Source organism: Scyliorhinus canicula, chromosome 11 (assembly GCF_902713615.1).
Source record: "Scyliorhinus canicula chromosome 11, sScyCan1.1, whole genome shotgun sequence".
NCBI lineage: Eukaryota > Metazoa > Chordata > Chondrichthyes > Carcharhiniformes > Scyliorhinidae > Scyliorhinus > Scyliorhinus canicula.
In genome coordinates, this window is record NC_052156.1 from 158,101,828 (window position 1) to 158,123,995 (window position 22,168).

General features: G+C 44.3%; 1 protein-coding gene across 6 annotated transcripts in view; it reads left to right on the top strand.

Moving 5' to 3' along the window:
* usp6nl (USP6 N-terminal like) overlaps nucleotides 1-14,617 on the top strand; it is a 277,494-nt gene extending 262,877 nt beyond the window's left edge. For 5 of the 6 annotated variants that reach the window (XM_038811849.1, XM_038811850.1, XM_038811846.1 and 2 more), the window contains one exon: nucleotides 11,105-12,606. In XM_038811849.1, the coding sequence (XP_038667777.1) occupies nucleotides 11,105-12,606 (1,502 nt within the window). Of the gene's footprint in view, nucleotides 1-11,104 lie in introns of all 6 variants that reach the window. The other variant, XM_038811844.1, reaches the window with a different exon arrangement.
* Nucleotides 14,618-22,168: the final 7,551 nt, after the last annotated feature.

A 22,168-nucleotide genomic window follows, 5' to 3' on the forward strand; every position in this document is an offset into this window, starting at 1 on the left:
GTGTCCGACCAACTTAGCCACAGCTGATGCATACATGCAACGGCTCATCCAGGATTTGAATCTGGGACTTTTCCCAGATTTGTTCAATGAAAGCCCCCAAGTGAGAATCATATCCTGAGACCAATGAGTCACTTTTACGTTTGTTGGCTGGTCAATGAAAAATGTGGGTATAACAATATCCAATTGCCTATCTTCTAGATTTATATTGATCATTTGGTATTGCTTTTCCGAGGATTTTTAGGGAACCACTGCAGCAATGAAAGTGACGTTTTCATTGTGTGTACATGCATGGAACTGGATTTGCACATTTAGTGGGACAGCAGCCATAGAGGGCAACTAATCAATGAGCAGCCGTGGGTTCAGGGGATCCACAAAGAAGCTGACCTCTGATGTCATCGTACTCCGGAGGTCACCGTTCACTTTTGAAATTACAGTTGCTGGTGCATAGTCAGAGGTACTCCATCAAGGAAAAAAGGGAGATTGTGTCAAGTGCAGCATTGTTTTTTCCTGATCATTTAACATAGTTTGTAGTTAGTTTATCTTTTAATTCAAAGGCTTCACAAGTAGGATTTTTGTAGCTTTTATGTCTTCGTAAACTATGGATGTTACACCGTAGTTTGAGATTTATCTGTAGCTGAAAGCTATGTTATCTGAAATATTCATTTGAGTACTTCAGTTTCTTACTGTGACTGATCATAACGAGTATTGTGCCTGAAAAAATGCATAGTTTCGACAAGTGGCTTTTGCTAATCAAGGAGCCACCAGAAAGTGAAATGTTAATTTTGCTTGTGTTTAGTAATATTAATTCATAAATATTATTTTACAATTCATTTTGGCTAATACTTGAATTTGTCAAATTTTATTCAAATATATTGAAGTATATTTTAAAATAATTATTAAAGAAATCCCACTTTCAGTCTGTTGATGGCAATTCTTGATTGGTGGCACGGTAGCACAGTGGTTAGCACTTGCATCACAGTGCCAGGGTGCTAGGTTCAAATTCCTGCTTGGGCCACTGTCTGTGCGGAGTCTACACGCTCTCGCAGTATATCTATGGGTTTCCTCTGGGTGCTCCGGTTTCTTTCGTCCCACAAGTCCTGTGTACAACAGTAGTGAACTCGCCAACATTGAGGGCATTTAAAAATTTATTGGATAAGCATATGGATGATAAGGGCATAGTGTAGGTTAGATGGCCTTTAGATTTTTTCCATGTCGGTGCAACATCGAGGGCCGAAGGGCCTGTACTGCGCTGTATCGTTCTATGTTCTATGTTCTATGAAAGACACAGTGGTTAGCACTGTTCCTTCACAGCTCCAGGGTCCAAGGTTCGATTCCTGGCTTGGGTTGCTGTTTGTGTGGAGTCTGCACATTCGCCATGTGTCTGCGTGAGTTTCCTCTGGGTGCTCCAGTTTCCTCCATAAGTCCCAAAAGACGTGCTGTTAGGTAATTTAGACATTCTGAATTCTCCCTCTGTGTACCCAAACAGGCGCCGGAATGTGGCATCTAGGGGCTTTTCACAGTAACTTCATTGTAGTGTTAATGTGAGCCTACTTGTGACTATAAAGATTATTATTATTATTATTATTAAGACATGCTTGTTGGCATGAATTGAACATTCTAAATTCACATTTGTGTACCCGAACAGGTGCCAGAATGTGGCGTCTAGGGGCTTTTCACAGTGTTAATGTATGCCGATTTGTGACAAGAATGAAGATTATTATTACCATAGGAGTTTAAAGTTTAAGATGAACTTCAAACTTGAAAACCTTCTTCGAGTTGGTTTTCTGGTTTAGCTCAGTGGGCTAGACTGCTGGTTTGTGATGCAGAACAAGGCCAGCAGCGCAGTTTCAATTCCCGTACCAGCTAAGAATTCTGAATTCTCCCTCTGTGTACCCGAACAGGCGCCGGAATGTGGCATCTAGGGGCTTTTCACAGTAACTTCATTGCGGTGTAAGCCTTCTTGTGACAATAAAAGATTATTATTATTATTATTTTCATGAACTCAAAACTTTGACAAGGCTTTCAGAGATTGTTTCTGTATCGTAATTGATATCTTGCTTTCTTTCTACCTCAGTCCTCTTGTTTTGTTTCTTTTCTCTTCATCGGCAGATACAAAACATCTCACTCTGCCTGGCGGCCACTTTCACCTCTACAGCAGCAATTGGTGGGGCAACAGATCACAATTGTTTTCTTTATTTTGAGTTTTGATGAAAGCTGCTTTGGCAAAATAGGGTTACATTTTCCCCACATTTATGAAATTCTGATTGTGAAAACTTCAAGCTAGTGAGCATCTGTGTCTTCCAGTGAGGTTTTGTCAAAACAGTTGCTAATGTTTATATGTAAATTGTATCTGATAATTCATGTTGTGGGTGTACTAAATTCTTCGCTCCAGGTTACTTGCAATTTCTAAATCTCTGGAATTAATTATTTCAATGCTAAAATTTATGTCTTTTTGAAGTTTTCAAAATACACAGGTGACGTTTGTCTCAGGGGATTGTTATAATTGAAATCTTGTATCTGTTTTAGTGCCAAGTAATCTAAACCAAAATTTTGCAATAGACAGAATATCATAAGAAATAAGAGCAAGAGTAGACCATTTGACCCATTGAGCATGTTCTACCATTCAACAAGATTATGGCTGATCTGATTGTGGCATTAATTTCATTTTCTTACCTGTCCCCAATCCCCTCAACTCCATTGTCAACCAAAAATCTGTCTAACTCTGATTGAATATATTCAATGACCCAGCCTCCACTGTTCTCTGAGCAAGAGAATTCCAAAGTTTAATGGCCCTGTGAAAAAATAAGTCCCTTCTCACCTTCATCTTAAATAAAAGACCCTTTAGTTTGAAACTGTGCACTCACCTGGGGAAATTATGTGTCTTTTTAGAAGAGTCCTTTAATATTTCTAAATGACAATGTTCCTGGTTAATTCGTGGAATATTGTAAAAGGGACTAAATCAGGCTCTAGATTTCCCAGTGGGATATCACTTGGGGAGTTGAAAGTTGCTTCAGAAATATTCCAGGCCTTTGGGATAAACTATTTTCTAAATAATAGAATCAGAAATACATCGCGCTGTGTAAAGATCATCATATTGCACTGGATAATTTCTTCCAAATAAGGTCCAGACGCACACATCCGGAGTAATCTGAATTTAATAAATTGGAGTTTAAAGGTCAACTACACAGGTTAATACTTTCCCTGTTTTTCGTTACCACCTTTCTAGCTCTTGCTCTTTTGCATTCTTTTTTTTTCTCTCCGTGTAAATTGGAGTATAAACCTAAATCTGTGGATAAGGTTATTAATGTTGAAGATTGACAGTACCGGTGTCAAAGACTGGGATTTTCGTCCCGAGCAATTCTCAGCAAAGCTGAGGAGAAAACTGCTGGAGAAAGTCACATCAGACAGAAAGTTGATTTTGTTTAATACATTTACACATATAGTATTTTGAAATCCACAGAGGGTGCATAATATTCAAATAATTACAATTTTCAGAGCAGTGAACAATGCTTACAAATCTTACCACTCTCTACTTGGGGTGTTTGAATGCAAGGGTGGTTAAGCTCTGGTATCAGTTTGGTCCTTAATCTCACAAAGTTCATCTGAATCATGATGTTCCTGGTAATCCAAATCCGTTTCCTATATTCATAGGTTTGATGAAATATTCCATTAATGTGGGAAACGGGTATTTGAAATCATGCATGGCCACACTGAACTGGGCATGCCTTTTTCACCTCTTTTTGGATGCTGCTCTTTATGTTGCATTTGCATATAAGAAAGTTCCTCTGGTTGCATCAATTAATGTCTTGCTGTCATTCGCTTCTCTTGCAGCCCCTTTGTTGCATATCTATTGTGATTTTTTGTCATTTATGGATTTTCCAGAAATGAAAGAAAATAATTTGTTTGGCAGTGGTCCCTCTTGAAAATGTACCAATGGGATTAATGTTTGACAGTTTTGACTGTGTGTGAATATCTATAAATATCAATATTTTCACTATGGATGCTACAATTGCTTTGTGTTGCCAGTTTGAAGGTGTATGGTTACGAATTTCATGTAAGATATTACAAGTCAGGCAGTTATAAATAAAATGCATAACATGGCATCCTTTCCTTAGTATTAAAATATATTTTCTCAAATTAATGCTTTTGAATTTGACAGATCAGTCATCGCAAAAGTCATAAATGTCCATTTGTGTCTGACGCCTCGTGAACAATCTATTTATTAAAACATGTTCAAAAATGCGTTCAACTATTAATTTAGGAATGGAACTAAATGCACTTTCCTCATCATTTATTCAATCCTCCCTGAAGAGGATTTGCTGTCACCCCACTGATATCCTGTGATGCAAAGATTATTAAAGCAGTTCCAATTTGTCCTTTTATGATCACAAAAGAGCCCAAGGAGCTTCGTGATATGAAATCAGACCCTAGCACAAGGAAGCTAAAGGAGACCTGCTTGATAGGTTAGATTTAGGCGAGTCTTGAAGATAGGTTTTATTACTGTTCGTAAAACGTTGGGGGATTGTGATTGGCAGGGGATGGGGTGCAGGGCAGAATGCACTGCCTCAAAAAGATGGTGGCCCAGATTTTGCAGTCAGCAACAATGTTGCCATTGACCTCAAAGAAAGCTCCCCACATGGATCCAACAACGTGTGACGTGGATTTCACGTTTGTTTGATTATAGCACCAAGTCTAGGCAATCTCCCGGCATCCAGTCACAGTGATGGCATCAAACAGCCTAAGCAGCCAAATCATATTGAAGAATTTGTAAACTAGGAAGTAAAATACATTATCATTCGCTTTTAAATAATTTTACAAAATGAAATTTTTTTTGTTTTGTTTCACAAATTTAGAATACCCAATTTTGTTTTTTCAATTAAGGGACAAATTAGTGTGGCCAATCTACCTACTCTGCACATCTTTGTGACGTGGGGGTGAGACCCAGGCAGACACGGGGAGAATGTGCAAACTCCATATAGACAGTGACCCAAAGCCTGGGTCGAACCTGGGACCTCGGTGCCATGAGGCAGCAGTGCTAACCACTGCGCCACCGTGCCACCCTTCTACAGAATGAATTAATCATAAGGACTTACATTTGCAAATAAAATAGAAGCTGAAATATCATTAAAAAATTAAATCATTGTACGGCGTCGAGGCCCCAGGTTCAATCCCGGCTCTGGGTCCCTGTCCGTGTGGAGTTTGCACATTTTCCCTGTGTTTGCCTGGGACGAAAATCCCAGTCTTTGACACCGACTGTCAATCTTCAACATTAATAGCCTTACCCCCACAACCAAAGATGTGCTGGGTAGGTGGATTGGCCACCCTAAATTGCCCCTTAATTTGAAAAAATGAATTGGGTACTCAAATCTTTACTAAAAATTAAATCATTGTATTAAAAACCTATTATATTTTTATCATAATGAAGTTTGACATTTCACAAATATAAAATCTGTTTCTCAAGAGCAGGCAAGTTGATTGAAAGTAATTTTTTATTGGTACACCATTAAAAGTACTGTTGCACATCATTCCAGAAGCATAATTTTCAGGGCCGGCGAGGTTGCTCAGGAGTTATGGCTTAAAGCATTACACATCATTTGACAAGGCAGACTTTTAGGTTTTTAATTTGGTGATATTATGTCAAAGGGGAGTTGACATCCCCAAGTGATTTCTCAAGATAGTCATCCGTGGTAACTTTATCACATGCTATGAATGAGCAGGGAATCTCTGATCGCAACTTCTGGATTTCTATTTTAAGTGCACATGTGCGGATGCCAGAAATTGCTGTTAATTTCACAGTTGCAATGATGGCTGACCAGACTAGTTTTCAAACCTCCTTAACGTTATGCATTGGAGCTCTTCTGTAATCTGACCATAGAATTTCGTAAAATTGGTACAGTGCAGAAGGAGGCCATTCGGCCCATCGAGTCTGCATCGACCTTCCGAAAGAGCAGCCCATTCCCCTGCTCTATCCCCATAACACCCTAACCCCAAATAACCTTTGGACAATAAGGACAATTTAGCATGGCCAGTCCACCTAACCTGTCCATCTTTAGACCATGATGTGGAGATGCCGGCGTTGAACTGGGGTGAGCACAGTAAGAAGTCTTATAACACCAGGTTAAAGTCCAACATGTTTGTTCCAAACACTAGCTTTTGGAGCGCTGCTCCTTCCTCAGGTGAATGAAGAGGTATGTTCCAGAAACATATATATAGACAAATGCAAAGATGCCAGACAATGCTTAGAATGCGAGCATTTGCAGATAATTAAATCTTTACAGATCCAAAGATAGGGGTAACCCCAGGTTAAAGAGGTGTGAATTGTCTCTAGCCAGGACAGTTGGTAGGATTTTGCAAACCCAGGCCAGATGGCGGGGATGAATGTAATGCAACATGAATCCCAGTTCCCGGAACTTGGATATAAGTTTTTGCTCTCGAGTTTTCAAGCAGAAACTTATAGCCAAGTTCCGCACACGTGAGTGCGGCCTCAACCGGGACCTGGGATTCATGTCGTATTACATTCATATTCTGGCCCTTCAGTCCATTGATAAACTCTACTGCTTGGCTGCCAATATCTTTCTGCAGTTTAATATTTTTAATATAATGTTGGTATGTGTCTCCAATTCTGGTTTTATATTACCTTGTGACAGGCAACGGTACAGGTACAGTAACAAAATTGTTTGTCCCGGTATTTCATACAATTTTCCAAATTATATCAGTATGGGGATTTGAGCACACAGCATTGTACTGTAACTTTTTTTACGGGCAGATGTTAAGAGCAACATTATAATCATTTATTTAATAATTGTGAATATGAATGTGTATGCTCCAAATTGGGGTGATGTGAACTTTATGAAGAGAGTGATAGTACCTCGGATATGGACAAACATTAATTGATCCTTGTTGGGGGGGACTGGAATACAGTCTTCGATCCAAAGGTGGACCATTCCAGGCCAATGTCTTTGTCCCCTTCGGTGGGTGGGGGAAGGTGTCTGTTAAGTTTATGAGAAAGATAGAAGGGTCGGACCCGTGGAGGTTTCTGCATCCAAGGGGAAAAGTTCCCTTTCTGTGCCTCATGGCGCCGAGGTCCCAGGTTCGATCCCGGCTTTGGGTCACTGTCCGTGTGGAGTTTGCATATTCTCCCCCGTGTTTGCGTGGGTTTCGCCCCCACAACCCAAAGATGTGCAAGATAGGTGGATTGGCCACGCTAAATTGCCCCATTAATTGGAAAAAATGAATTGGGTACTCTAAATATATAGGGGAAAAAACGTTCCCTTTCTTCTTGCCCATGCATAAGGTCTATTCATGTATAGATTTTTATATTATGGGGACGTCGCTGTTGCCGGGGGATGAGTGCGCAATATTTTACAATTGTAATTTCGGATCATGCCCCTCACCTGGTAGATGTGGTGCTGGAGAAGTGGCCGGTCCAACAGCTGGCCTAGAGCTTAGATGCAAGGCTGTTGGCAGATTTGGGGTTTTGTGTGAGGGTGGCAAGGGCAATTGATGAGTATGTTGGTTTTAATAGGAATGGGGAGGGCTCGCTGTAGGTGTTATGGGAGGTGTTGAAGGTGGTTGTGCGAAGAGAAATAATTGCATATAAGATGCAGGTGTATCCACCTGATGCAGGTCAGGGAGGAATGCCAGTGGTTGGTAGATGGGAGTCTAGAGGTCGACAGTAAATATGAGGAGGAGCCTACTCCGGAGCTATTGGCTAGAAGGAATTGTAGACGCAGTTTAACCTGGCAACAACGGATAAGGTGGTGTGCCAGCTGTGGCGTACAAAGGGAGTGATGTATGATAATGGGGCAAAGACCAGTTGCCTATTGGCTGGCCATTGAGATGGCAGGCTTCCCAAGAGATTGTTCAGATGTGGAATATGGGAGGTGGGCTGGTGTCTGCACCAGGGAAGGGCGTTTGAGGCATTCTATGAGAAGCTATACAGATCGGAATCACCAGAGTATGGTTGAACATGGGGGAGTGTTTGGAGGGGTTGGAGTGCCCTACACTGGAGGAGGAGGTTCGGGAAAGTGTTAGAGGAACCACTGGAGGAAGTTCAGAAGACAATCTGAAAGATGCAGAAGGGAAGGCACCAGGGCTGGATGGGTAGAATTTTATCAAAAGTTTGTCAGTCAGCTGGTACTATTGTTAGTGGAGGCATTTGAGGATTCAATGGCCCGGCTGTTGCTCCCGGAGCTATGATGCAAGCATCTATCTCGCTCCTTTTGAAGAAGAAGGAGGACCGGTGGAATGCAGCTCGTATCAACCGATTTCATTACTGAGCGTAGCTGTAGGGATCCTGGCAAAAGGTCTGGAGCTCAGATTAGAGGAGTGTCTCCCAAGCATATTGGGGAGGATCAAATGGGGTTTATAAAGCGTCGGCAGTGGTCCTCTAATGTGCGGCGTCTGTTGAATGTAATTCTCTTCCTGTCAAAGTTGGGAGGAGCAGGAGGTATTAGGGCCACTGTATGCGGGAAAAGGCCTTCGATAAGGTGCAGTAGAAGTATCTGTTTGCGGTTTTGATGCGGTTTAGGATTGAGCCCAAGTTTGTGTCATGGATGAGACTGTTATGCAAAGAACTAAAGGCCAGTGTTCGCACGAATAATGAGTTTGAAGTATTTCCAGCTGCACCAGAAACCTTCACGTCCTTGCTCTTATTTGCTTTAGCATTAGAGCCTTTGGCCATTGTGTTGAGGAATCCGGGAGAGTGGAGTGGGATAGTGAGGGGGAAATGGAATATTGGGTGTCTCCGTACACAGATGATTTGTTACTATACATTTTGGACCCGGTCCCCACATTGGGGTGCATAAATGGCATTGTTGAAGCGGTTTGGTGCGTTCTCTGGTTAAACCTGGAGAAGAGTACGTTTTTTTCAGTTATCCTGCTGGAGAACAAAGAACAAAGGCCTTGCGTTGGGTGAGTGCCACTTCGTTGTGCACGAGACCATGGTTGATGCAGTTGAAAATGGTACACTGGCACACTTAACTAGGGCTAAGTTGAGTCGGTTGTTTGAGAGGGAGGAAGATCAGTGTGAGCACTGTGGGAGGGGCTCGGCAAACCATGTGCGAATGTCCTAGTCCTGTCCTGAGCTGATGAGGTTTTGGGTCTCCTTCGTCAGCACCATGTTGGAGATTTTACAGTTGGATTATAGTCAAGTCCCAGAGCGGCCATACCTGGGGTGTCAGACCTGCCAAAGTTGCAGACAGGAGCGGGGGCAGATGTCTTAGCCTTCACCTTGTTGATTGTTCACAGGCGGGGTTCTGTTGGAGTGGAGCTTCTCCAACCAATGCCTTGTGGCTGGGGAATCACATCGTTTTTGCATCTTGAGAAAATTAAATATAAGTTGAAGGGTGCAATTGAGGGGTTCCGCAAAAGATGGTAACCTTTTATTGTGTTCTTTAAAGAGCTGGTCACCGTCAGCTGTTGGGGGGGGGGGGGGGGGACTGTTGTTTTTGGTTGGTTGTTTTGTTTTATAGCTTGTTTTGTATTCTTTAAAATTGAGCAATAATTCTTTTAAGTATTTGTGAATGTAAAACTTCTATCAAAATGTCTGAAAAACTCTGAGCAATGTGTTACTTTAAACTGAGTGACATTTATGTAAGCGAGCAGAGCAACAATTTTGTCCCACCGCAATTGTCAAGCTGTAAAATACTCCCAAAACTAATTGGAATTGTCAATGCTGTCAATAGTTTTAACTATGCGGGACTTTAAATTTTTTTTTGAAGTCTGGGGTTCACAAAAATCATTGCTTGATACTTCGTTCTGTCTGATAACATAAACCTGAGGGACGTCATTATTGGATTCTGATTTATGACTGCGATTCTGACTTGATTTTACAAACTAACATTATCACAGTAGGGTACCTGTTTGAGCAGTTAGGTTGACAATTCCAAGTGGTTATCGATTAGAAATGTTTGTTTTCTTACGAGATTAGTTCAAGGAATTTGTATGTATTTATTTTTTTAAATAATGAGTGTTTGTTTAAAATAGTGATGCAATCAGTAGACACAACTTTATTTTATGTCAGCATGGCTCTTGTGGTTTGCCATGCAGAATACGAGGTGAGTTAGCATGGAGGGAAAAGGGTGATGGTGGGGTCATGGGTTGACATTAAGTTGGCACAGGGACTATAAATGGCTATTGGATTGTGGGGACATGGGGGAATGGTTTGAGGGTCCATGGGGCTGGGTAGAGGAGCTTGTGATGGCATGGGGAGTATGAGTAGGGAAGGGATTGGGGGCATAGATTGACATGAATGGGGAGTGGGGTGAGTGTGGAGGGATGAGGGGTGGAAAGCAGCACAGAGGCAGGCCTTCCACCCAACCCACCCCCACACCTAGCAGCCTACGCACTCATTCCAGAGGCGGCAAGCCTGACTTCTAATCCAAATCCCCCCCCCCATCCCTCGCTGGAATTAAATTTGGGCCGCAGCCTGCCATTATTAAAGATCGGCTTCGCAGAGTTAGAAATTCTCAGGTTGGCCTTTCTCAGCTGCATCCAACCCAGGAGAGAACCCTGGGCTTAAAAGTGTTCTGATGGAGAAAAGAAGAGAGAGCGAGAATTTCAATTTGAAGGTTCGCATGTTGGGAAGGCCACTGTAAATTGTGAATGTTTAACACTGAATGTACTTTCCCTGTTAATTGATTGGTATAAGTAATCTGGTAACATTTTCATGCAAATAAATCATTCCTAACATACTTAGAAATATCAACTTGAAATATCAACTTCAGGGTGGCACAGTGGTTAGCACTGTGGCCTCACAGCTCCAGGGCCCTGGGTTAAATTCTGGCTCGGGTGACTGTGTGGAGTCTGCATTTTCACACCGTGTCTGTGTGGGTTTCCTCCAGATGCTCCGGTTTTCTCCCACAGCCCAAAGGTGTGCAGGTTAGGTGCATTAGCCATGCTAAATTGCCCCTTTGTTTCTAAAAGGTTAAATGGAGTTATTGGGTTAAGGAGATAGGGTGGAGACGTGGACTTCAGTCGGGTGCTCTTTCTAACGGCCGGTGCATACTCGATGGGCCGAATGGTCTCCTCCTGCATTGTAAATTCTATGAAATGGAATATAAATGATATTCTCTAAATACTCTACTCCAATGTTCATTTTCAGGTAAACCTGAAGAATTTCCACAGAAAATACTTGGCCAGATATCTGTGGAGCACCAAGAACCACCTGTTCGCAATCACATGATCAATGGACAGAACAACACAGCTAAAGTAGGACCTTCAGCATCAAGGAGAAAAGACAGAAAGACATCACCTGAGAAACTACAGGAGAAACAGCCTGACAACAGACATGGAAAGAGCTCTTTGGAAAAGTCAACTGTTAAATCACAAAGGGTGGACCTTTTAGAAAATCAAGGAGGCAAAGTGAAAGTCCTGCCGGATCTTGATGTGAAAAAGCAGCTTGGGCTCCCACCACAGCATGCATTGATGCATGGTAATCCTAGACAACTTAACAATGCGACTGCAAACCAGAACTCAAATGCAAACCCAACTGTTAAGAAAGATTTTGCACCAAAGTGGAACAAACCTTCAGGCTTAAAAATTTCAGATGCAAGTTTGAAACATTCTGTGGATGACAAGGGCAGAACTGGAAACTGTAATGCAGCAAGCTCCCCATCCAGTCCTGAGGAGACACTTGTGGGTAGAACAAAAGCAATGATTATTGAGGTTGATGAAACAAAGAGAGATTCAAATGCTTCACAATATGACAATGTTCCTGGGGTGGATCATGAATGTGAACATCGTGCTGAAGAGATGGTGGAAGAGAGAGAGCCTGGGGTAGCTCAACATAATGCTCTGTCTCCAGAAGCCATGCTGAAAAATACCAGTCCATTGAGGCTATTGCCTGCACCATTATCAAGCAATACAAGTAGCATCAGTGCAAATTCTCAAGCAAGACCTCCAAGGACTCATTCTGGGTCAGTAAGTTCCAACCAAAGATATTTAATAAAGCGTCAACCTTCTTTGCCACCATCCTACACTAGCCCTCCTGGATATCATGGTAGCCTGCCACAGTACTCCCCCACCAGAGCTAAAGACATGCCACAGTACAGTTACAATATGTCTGGAGGTCGAACAAATCATGACACCAGGCCATATGGTCCAAAGCTAGCACATTTGCCAGACTATCAAGAGAATAGAATGAACTCCTTCACTCTTGGCCGCCAATTTTCTAATTCTTCACAAACATTCAGAACTGCAGCGCAACCGTTAGACCACCGTGGAGAATATGATTCAGTGAACACAACCAACTATTTAAGGCAGAAAGCTCCATATGAAGGTACACAACAGCATTCACCAGAATACCAACAACATTACAGACGAAAGCAAGAGCAATATGAACAACACTGGAATCAGGAAACTGACATAAGGTACAGAGGAAATATGCAACGATCACCCAGTTTTCAAAATGCACAGCAGACTCCTGTCCCAGAGTTTAGCTACCAAGGTGTGGCTTTAGCTGGCAGCAATATACATAATAGAACTTCACCATATCCTGATCCACATGCACAAACAAGATATCCAAATACAACTCCGATTGGTCCCCAATATTATGGAAAACCTCAGACGGATAGAAGAGCCATTCCCGAATCAGTATTGCTTTGAAACTATACTGATTGCCTCCTTTTTAAAAAAAAGTGATGTGAACAGTGTTAAAATAGAAAATCACTTACTTTTAAAATATATCTGTATTTACGAAGTTATACAGTAGAAAAGAAGTTTGTAGCATCGTCTAAAATTTTGGGTGAGATTTCTAATTATGAAAGTTTCCTGACAAAAGTATACTGACGGTATTTCTTCTATATATCTGGTAACCAAAATTAACAAAATCTGATAAAGAAAATCACCAACCAAAACTGGACATCAACCACTTCACCTGAAATTGAGCATCTACTGGTGGTGTTCTGGTGCCAACAAGCAGCAGATTTAAGCATGCATTTAAGTGATGTTCCACAACATTCCTTATTTGTACGATTTTTGAGAGATTGGCTTACAATTCGTTGTCGTCTTCTCATTACCCAGCTCAGTCCTGGAATTGTTAATGTGTAACCCTAACGTGCAGTTTTTTTTATTCAATATTTGTTGCAGATTTTTTAGTCTGAAGTTCGAGAGTATGCTGAAAACTTCCCCATGTCACATTTGAGTTCTTATATTTAATCACTTCCAAAAAAGGTACCTGGACTGCATTTCCTGTACTGCTCAGGCTGTTAGATTGTCAGCATCAAAACTAATCATGTACTTTCTCACAGTATTTGCACAGGAATGTTGAATGCATTCAGACCAGTGCCATCACACTTGTGATAAATTAATAGGTATCATGTATTACAGGTGCAATACAAGACAAAACCACAAACATTTTTGTAATGTTCGTGCACATTGGTTTTCATATTACTTTTAATTGCGACCAGTGCATCATGACATGATTTGTGCAAAAAATGTTTTTTTTGGAAAATAAAGAAATGTTTCACTTTGGATGGAAATTGGGGATTTGGTTAGCTTAGTTGGCTGAACAGCTGGTTCGTGACGAGTGACATCAACAGCGCGGATTGAATTCCCATACCAGGAAGGCCCTGCCTTCTGAACCTTGCCCCTCACCTAAGGTAAGGAGACCCTCTGATTAAATCACCACCAGTCCACTCTTAAAGTGTGAACAGCCTATTGTCCTCCGAGACTGTGGCGATATTTACATTTTACACCGACGTGCATCTGAATGCATTTGCAGGAACTATTTTCCCTCCAGTATTTATCAAACATTGTTGAATGACAGGAGCTATCCTGATAAGTCAAACCATTGGTTTCCAATGAACATATTGTCTTGTTTTGGTTGGAAGTTAAAATGGTATTAATGGATTTCTGAGCCGGGATAAGGTGGTTTTTGGACCAGTTTCCTTTGTATTCATGACTGCAAGTTTTTTGTTTCATTTTCTAATGATGCCCAACTTATTTCCAGAAAGCTAGTTGTATCCTGCAATGTAAATGTCATATTGACTTTTTTTAATGGTTTTAACTAGAAAGGAACAGAGAATATATATGCTGCAGATTGTGTAGATGTTTGCAGGCAGACTGGATTGGGGTTGAAAATATTTCAGCAGAGTAGAAAAACACTGAAAGAACATTTAAATTAATTAAACACTGATTCAAACGCATTATCAACTGACTATATGTATGTAAAACACTACTGTGTGTATATGTATATGGTATGAGTGTATGTATATATTATATACACAAATCAAATGTGGAAATTAAATTATCAATATAACACTTGGAGATATTCCGATCTGAATAAATAAAGTTAAACTGTTCATTTCCTGTTCAACTCTTCGCTTGAAACAATCGCTGAAAAACCCAGGTAATTTTGTTGAGATATGTAATTATTTGTAATAATCCTTTAAGTCTTAATCATGAGTCTTTAATATGGACTGGCTGTATAGTATACGTTAAATGAGATGGAGCAAATGAAACCTGCTGTCTGAAATATATGTATCAGCAGTGGTAAATACTGTAGAATTTATATATTCACACTATTTTCTTAAGTAATCTGCAGCAGTTTTATAGCTGTGTATTCTATTTTAATGTGACTGTACTTTTTTAAAGTTACAAAAAATAATTTGAACAAGTTTGGTTTCTTGTGTTTTACTGTTAATGGAATTTTTTTCCCCACTTTGACATCTATGGTAACATTCTTTTTTTGCTTTTCATGATGTCTCAAGATAGCTCAACATCCGTTGTTTAATATTACAGGTTATTTGACCAAATACTTAATATTCTTCATATCACCACATAGACTAGAACTTTTATCAGCGTGTTATGAGCCCTTTGTTTTTTAACAGCTTTTATGCATAACCTAATTGAAGTTTTTGGAGTTATAAAATGGACTGACACGTCTGGTTGCATTTTATAGTGGAGGTTACTGTCATGTTGGGTAATGGAATATCGATGGATGTTGTCTATAGAATTTAAGAAGGAAGTTGATAGGTCCTGTGCAAATGATTATATTACCAAAAGCGAGAGCATGTGGAACAGGAGGTAACCTGACATAGAGTGGTAATTGGTCAGGTGGTAAGAGCAAATGATGGTTAATTCTCTCATTAGTGGTATATGACCCGAATACTCGGGGATCTGTATTCCCTGTTTCTCCTGTTATAACGATTTGAATGAAGGAACAAAGAGACCCATGTCTTTTTTTAATGTACTTTATTCCAAACATGTGTAAAAACATAAAATGCACACTCCTTACAGTCACAGTCCACAGTTTGTACAGTTTTTCCCCTTTCATCCCCTCCCCCACAACGAACAATTCCTCAAACAGTGTCATGAACACCCCCACAGCATCTCGAAGCCCCAAGCTGACCACCTCAATATAAACGTAATCTTTTCCAACCGGAGAAAGTCGTACAAGTCCCCCAGCCAAGCCACGGTGGTGTAACCGACCTTCAATTTAACGGAGCCTTCACTGGGCAATTAGACAGGCGTTAGCCACAACATCGGCCTTCCCCCCCCCCCCCCCCCCCCCAAGAAGCTCCAGCACTTGTGACACCCCACAAAAATCGTCACCATTGGGTCCAGACCTCCACCCCCACTATCTTAGATAACATCCTAAACACCAATATCTCTTCAGCTTCGGCACCCCAAAACATATGCGCATGGTTCGCCGGCCCCTACCCACACATCTTTTTTTTAAAGTATTTTTATTAAGGTTTTGCAGAATTTTTCATAATAAAACAGTAGTAACCATAACAAAACAAACTAGAGTGAACATTAACATAGTGCAAAAAGAGAATGTACCAATAACAATTAAATAGACATTACCCCACGCGACGCAGTCTTCCCACACCATCCAAATAAAGCACTCTTTCTCCCCCCCCCCCCCCCCAACGGATTGCTGCTGCTGCTGACATTTTAATTTTCCCGAGAAAATCGACGAACGGCTGCCACCTGCGAGAGAACCCTAGCGTAGATCCTTTTAAGGCAAACTTTATTTTCTCGAGGCTGAGAAACCCAGACATGTTGGTAACCCAAGTCTCTACACTCGGGGGCTTCGAGTCCCTCCACATTAATAAAATGCGTCCCCGGGCTAGGACATTGCCCTCGTGAACCCTTGCCAGAACACCCTAAGCTCCGGGCATGCCCCAAACATGTGGACATAGTTTGCAGGGCTGCCCTTGCACCTCAAACAACTATCTTCTACCCCAAAAGACTTGCTCATTCTCTCTGCCGTCATGTGTGTCCGGTGGACCACCTTAAAGTGAATTAAACTGAGCCTGGCACATGAGGAATTAACCCGGCCAGTGACCTCTGCCCACAGACCTGCTTCCAACTCCTCACCTAGCTCCTCCTCCCACTTGCCCTTGAGCTCCTCCACCGGGGTTTCCCCCGCCTCCTGTAGTTCCTGGTAGATATCCGATACCCTTCCCTCCCCCACCCAGGTGCCGGAGACCACCCTGTCCTGTACCCTCAGTGGCGGCAGCGTCGGAAAGGCCACAACCTGTTTTTTCAGGAAGGCTCGTACTTGCAGATATTTAAAGGCGTTTCCTGCGGCAGATTAAATTTGTCCTCTAGCGCCTTCAAACTGGGAAAGCTTCCATCTATGAATAGATCTCCCATCCTTTTGATGCCTGCCCTCTGCCAGCTCTGGAACTCACCATCCATCCTACCCGGGACAAACCTGTGGTTGTTGCATATCGGGATCCAGACCGACGCTCCCTCCACCTTCTTGTACCTCCTCCACTGTCCCCAGATCCGCAGTGTCGCCACCACAACCGGACTTGTGGAGTAATGGGTCAGCGAGAACAGCAAAGGAGCCGTTATTAAAGCTCCCAGACTAGTACCTTTACATGACGCTGCCTCCAGCTGCTCCTACGCCCCCCCCCCCCCCCCCCCCCCCCCCCCCGGCCATCACCCACTTCCTAATCATAGCTGTATTGGCCGCCCAGTAGTAGTTGCGAAAGTTTGGCAGCGCCACCCCCCCCCCCCCCCCCCCATCCCACGATTGCGCTCCTACAGCGATCTGCTTACTCGCTGGGTCCTTATTCGCCCACACAAAGCCCGTAATGATCCTACTCACCCGCTTTAAAAATGGCTTAGGGATGAAGATGGGGAGGCACTGAAAGATACACAAAAATCTGGGGAGGACAGTCATTTTCACGGTCTGCACCCTCCCTGCCAGTGACAGCGGGAGCATGTCCCACCTTTTAAAGTCCCCTTCCATTTGCTCCACCAACCGGGTCAGGTTGAGCCTGTGCAGGGCATCCCATTTCCTGGCCACCTGTATACCCAGGTAATGAAAACGTTTCTCTACCATCCTGAGCGGCAACTCTTTCAGTCTCTCCTCCTGCTCCTTGGCCTGGATCACAAACAACTCGCTCTTTCCCATTTTCAGTTTGTACCCTGAAAAACTATCAAAATCCCTCAGTATCTGCAGAACCTCCCACATCCCCTCCACAGGGATCCGAAGTGTACAGGAGCAAATCATCCACGTATAGCGCATAGCTAGTGGTTCGTTGCTAGGGCAAATAGTAACGGGGAGAGGGGACACCCCTGCCTCATTCCCTGGTGAAGCTCGAAGAGCCCCGACCTCAGCTGGTTTGTATATACACTTGCTACAGGTGCCTGGTACAGCAATTTCACCCAGCCAATAAAGCCCTCACCAAACCCGAACCTGCCCAGCATTCCCCACAGGTACTCCCACTCCACCCGGTCAAAGGCTTTCTCTGCGCCCATCGCTGTTACCACCTCCGCCTCCCCTCCCTCTGAGGGCATCGTCATAATTTTCAAAAGTCTCCGGACATTGGTATTGAGTTGTCTGCCTTTAACAAACCCAGCCTGGTCTTCCTCTATCACCCCTGGGACGCAATCCTCAATTCTTGTGGCCAGAATCTTAGCTAGCAATTTGGCATCCACGTTTAAAAGCGAAATCGGCCTGTATGACCCGCAATGTTCCGGGTCCTTCCCTCGTTTAAGGATGAGTGAGATCACGGTTCTCCGCTGCTCCCTCAGTATAGCACAATGGCTTCACAGCTCCAGGGTCCCAGGTTCGATTCCGGCTTTGGTCACTGTCTGTGCGGAGTCTGCACATCCTCCCGTGTGGGGTTTCACAGGACGGCGCAACATCGTGGGTCGAAGGGCCTGTACTGCGCTGTTATGTTCTATGGATCCAAAGAAAAGGAATTCATGGAATGCTTACAAGATGGCTTTTTGGAACAGCTTGTCATGGAGCCCACAAGGGAGCAGGCTATTCTGGACCTAGTGCTATGTAATGGACCAGACTTTATAAAAGATCTTAAAGTAAGGGAACACTTAGGAAGCAGCGATCATAATATGGTTGAGTTCAGTCTGCAGTTTGAAAGAGAGAAGGCAAAATCGGATGTAAACAGTTAAATAAAGGTAATTACGAGGGCATGAGAGAGGAACTGGCGAAAATCGACTGGAAGCAGACCCTAGTGGGGAAGACAGTAGAGCAAAAATGGCAGGAGTTTATATGCATAATTGAGGACACTGTACAGAGGTTCTTCCCCAAGAAAAGAAAGATTATCCGGGGAGGGATTAGACAGCCATGGCTGACAAAGGAGGTCAGGAAATGTATCAAAGAAAAAGAGAGATCCTATAAAGTGGCCAAAAGCACTGGGAAATCAGAAGATTGGGAAGGCTACAAAAACAAACAGAGGTTAACAAAGAGACAAATAAGGAAGGAGAGGATCAAATATGAAGGCAGGCTAGCCAGTAATATAAGAAATGATAGTAAAAGTTTCTTTCAAAACATAAGAAACAAACGACAGGCCAAAGTAGACATTGGGCCAATTCAAACTGATTCTGGAAGGCTAGTGATGGGAGATGAGGAAATGGCTGGAGAACTTAATAAGTACTTTGCATCTGTCTTCACAGTGGAAGACATGAGTAATATCCCAAAAATTATAAAGGGTCAGGGGGCTGAGTTGAGTATGGTTGCCATTACAAAAGAGATGGTGCTAAAAAAGCTAAAAGGTCTTAAAATTGACAAATCTCCTGGCCCCGATGGGCTACATCCTAGAGTTCTGAGGGAGGTGGCTGAAGAAATAGCGGAAGCGTTGGTTGAGATCTTTCAAAAATCACTGGAGTCAGGGAAAGTCCCGGACGATTGGAAGATCGCTGTTGTAACCCCCTTGTTCAAGAAAGGATCAAGACTAAAGATGGAAAATTATAGGCCAATTAGCCTAACCTCGGTTATTGGTAAAATTCTAGAATCGATCGTTAAGGATGAGATTTCTAAATTCTTGGAAGAGCAGGGTCGGATTAGAACAAGTCAACATGGATTTAGTAAGGGGAGGTCGTGCCTGACGAACCTGTTAGAATTCTTTGAGGAGGTGACAAGTAGGTTAGACCAGGGAAACCCAGTGGATGTGGTCTATCTGGATTTCCAAAAGGCCTTTGATAAGGTGCCACACAGGAGGCTGCTGAGTAAGGTGAGGGCCCATGGTGTTCGAGGTGAGCTACTGGCATGGGTTGAGGATTGGCTGTCTGACAGAAGGCAGAGAGTTGAGATAAGAGGTTCTTTTTCGGAATGGCAGCCGGTGACCAGCAGTGTCCCACAGGGTTCAGTGTTGGGGCCGCAGCTGTTCACCATATATATTAATGATCTGGATGAAGGGACTGGGGGCATTCTAGCGAAGTTTGCCGATGATACGAAGTTAGGTGGTCAGGCAGGTAGTGCTGAGGAAGTGGGGAGGCTGCAGAAGGATCTAGACAGTTTGGGAGAGTGGTGCAGGAAATGGCTGATGCAATTCAACGTGAGAAAATGTGAGGTCTTGCACTTTGGAAAAAAGAATCCAAGCATAGACTACTTTCTAAACGGTGAGAAAATTCATAATGCCAAAGTACAAAGGGATCTGGGAGTGCTGGTCGAGGATTCCCTAAAGGTAAACATGCAGGTTGAATCCGTGATTAAGAAAGCGAATGCAATGTTGTCATTTATCTCAAGAGGGTTGGAATATAAAAGCAGCGATGTGCTACTGAGCCTTTATAAGGCTCTGGTTAGGCCCCATTTGGAGTACTGTGTCCAGTTTTGGGCCCCACATCTCAGGAAGGACATACTCCAAGGAGAATAGAGCCTGCAATTGGGACGGGCACGCCATCCGAATCTACGAGGATTTTGGAGCGGACATAGCTAAGAGACGGGCGGAGTTCAACAGAGCGAAAGCAGCTCTCTATAAGAACAAAGTACGTTTTGGTATGCTGTACCCAGCAAAACTCTGGGTCACATACCAACACAAGGAATATTTCTTTACAGCCCCTGCCGAGGCGAATAGATTCGTTGAGGAGCACGGGCTGGAAAAACGCCATGGGAAGTAGGGACGAGGGGCCCATGGCAAGGAGATACGTCATGCCGACGGGGGGGTGGGGAGGGGCGAGGCAAAGCCAGCCCCCTCCCCCCTGGCAGGAGCACCCAGGAAAAACAACCCAATGCCCAAGGGCCCGCTCCAGGTGGGAGGCCAGGCCCCGGCACGAGGGAACGGGAGTACTGGAGAGGGGAGAGGGGAAGGGGGACAGCAACCTCCGAGCGGGGAGCCACCGTGCTAGCAGGAAAGCTAGCGAAGGGGGCGCGCAACAGAGCAGGGCCGCAGCGCACCCCCAACAGGGGGGAAGGCGCCAGGCAGGGGAGGGGGGGGATCACCCATCAAAGGTGGGAGAGCAAATGGGGACAGGAATGGGGGAGAGAGGGGCAATGGAGGGGTACACAGGGGTATCCCCGAAAGGGATAGAGCGGGGGGGGGGGGGCACTCGGGGGGCGAGAGACCAGGGAGGGGAAATGCAGGGACGAAGGGACAAAAGAGGCCAGAAAGGGAATAGGGCCACAAAGTGCCACAGACAAGGGCTCGAAACAGGGAACTGCTGCAAACACCCACCCAGTACGGTCTGTGGGTGAAGGGGCCCCCCGGAGTGCAGGGGACTACCCGCGTGGCGGACACACAGTGGACGGCCATGGCGGGTGTCCCCGGGACAAGGGGGAACCCCGGAGCGCAGGGACCCGACCGCATGGGGAGAGCAGTGATAGTGGACATCCTGGACGGCCCCCTAACAAAGGGAAACCCCAGAGGGCAGGGGCGCGTCCACCGGACAAATATGGTTAACCCCACAGGAGCAAGGGGGCAGAAGCCCCCCACCAGAATAGTCACCTGGAACGTAAGGGGACTTAATGGCCCAGTGAAGAGATCTAGAGTCCTCACCCACCTTAGAAACATGAGGGCCGACATAGTCTTCCTCCAAGAGACGCACTTGAGGGAGCAGGACCAACTGCGGGTAAGAAAGGGCTGGGTGGGACAAACCTATCATTCCTGTTATGGGGCAAGGGCCAGGGGGGTGGCGATCCTGATTGGCAAGAGGACAATGTTTAGGGCGACAAAGACGGTTACGGACCCAGGGGGACGGTATGTCATGGTCAGCGGGGCCCTGGATGGGGCGCCGGTAGTCCTAGTTAACGTGTATGCGCCCAACTGGGACGACACGAGCTTCATCCAAAAGACCATGGCAGAAATCCCGGACATAGCGACGCACCGACTAATCATGGGGGGGGGACTTCAACTGTGTACAGGACCCAACGACGGACAGATCAAACCCCAGAACGGGGAAAACCTCAAACATGGCAAGGGAACTCAGTCACTATATGGAGCAGATGGGAGCAGTAGACCCCTGGAGATTCGCCCACCCGGGGGAGAAAGAATTCTCTTTCTTCTCCCCAGTACACAACGTGTACACCAGAATTGACTTCTTTGTGGTGGGGAAAACGGTGCTTCCAGAGATAGACAAGGTGGAATACTCCGCAATTGTGATATCAGACCACGCCCCACACTACATGGATGTGCGGCTAGAGACGGGAAGGGCCCAGCGCCCCAAATGGAGGTTGGACGGTGCCTTACTAGCTGACAAGGCCTTCAGCGAAAGGATAGCGCGGGCCATAGCGGAGTACACTGAGATCAACCAAAACGGGGAGGTCTCACCCTCCACGTTCTGGGAAGCGCTTAAGGCCGTACTAAGAGGGGAAATCATAGCCTACAAAGCGCAAAGAGATAGGGAGGAAAGGGTGGCTAGGCAGAAGCTGGTCGACTCCATACTGGAGGTAGACCATAAATACTCCGAGGCCCCGACCGTAGAACTCCTGGCGGAGAGGAAAGAATTACAAAGGAACTTTGACCTG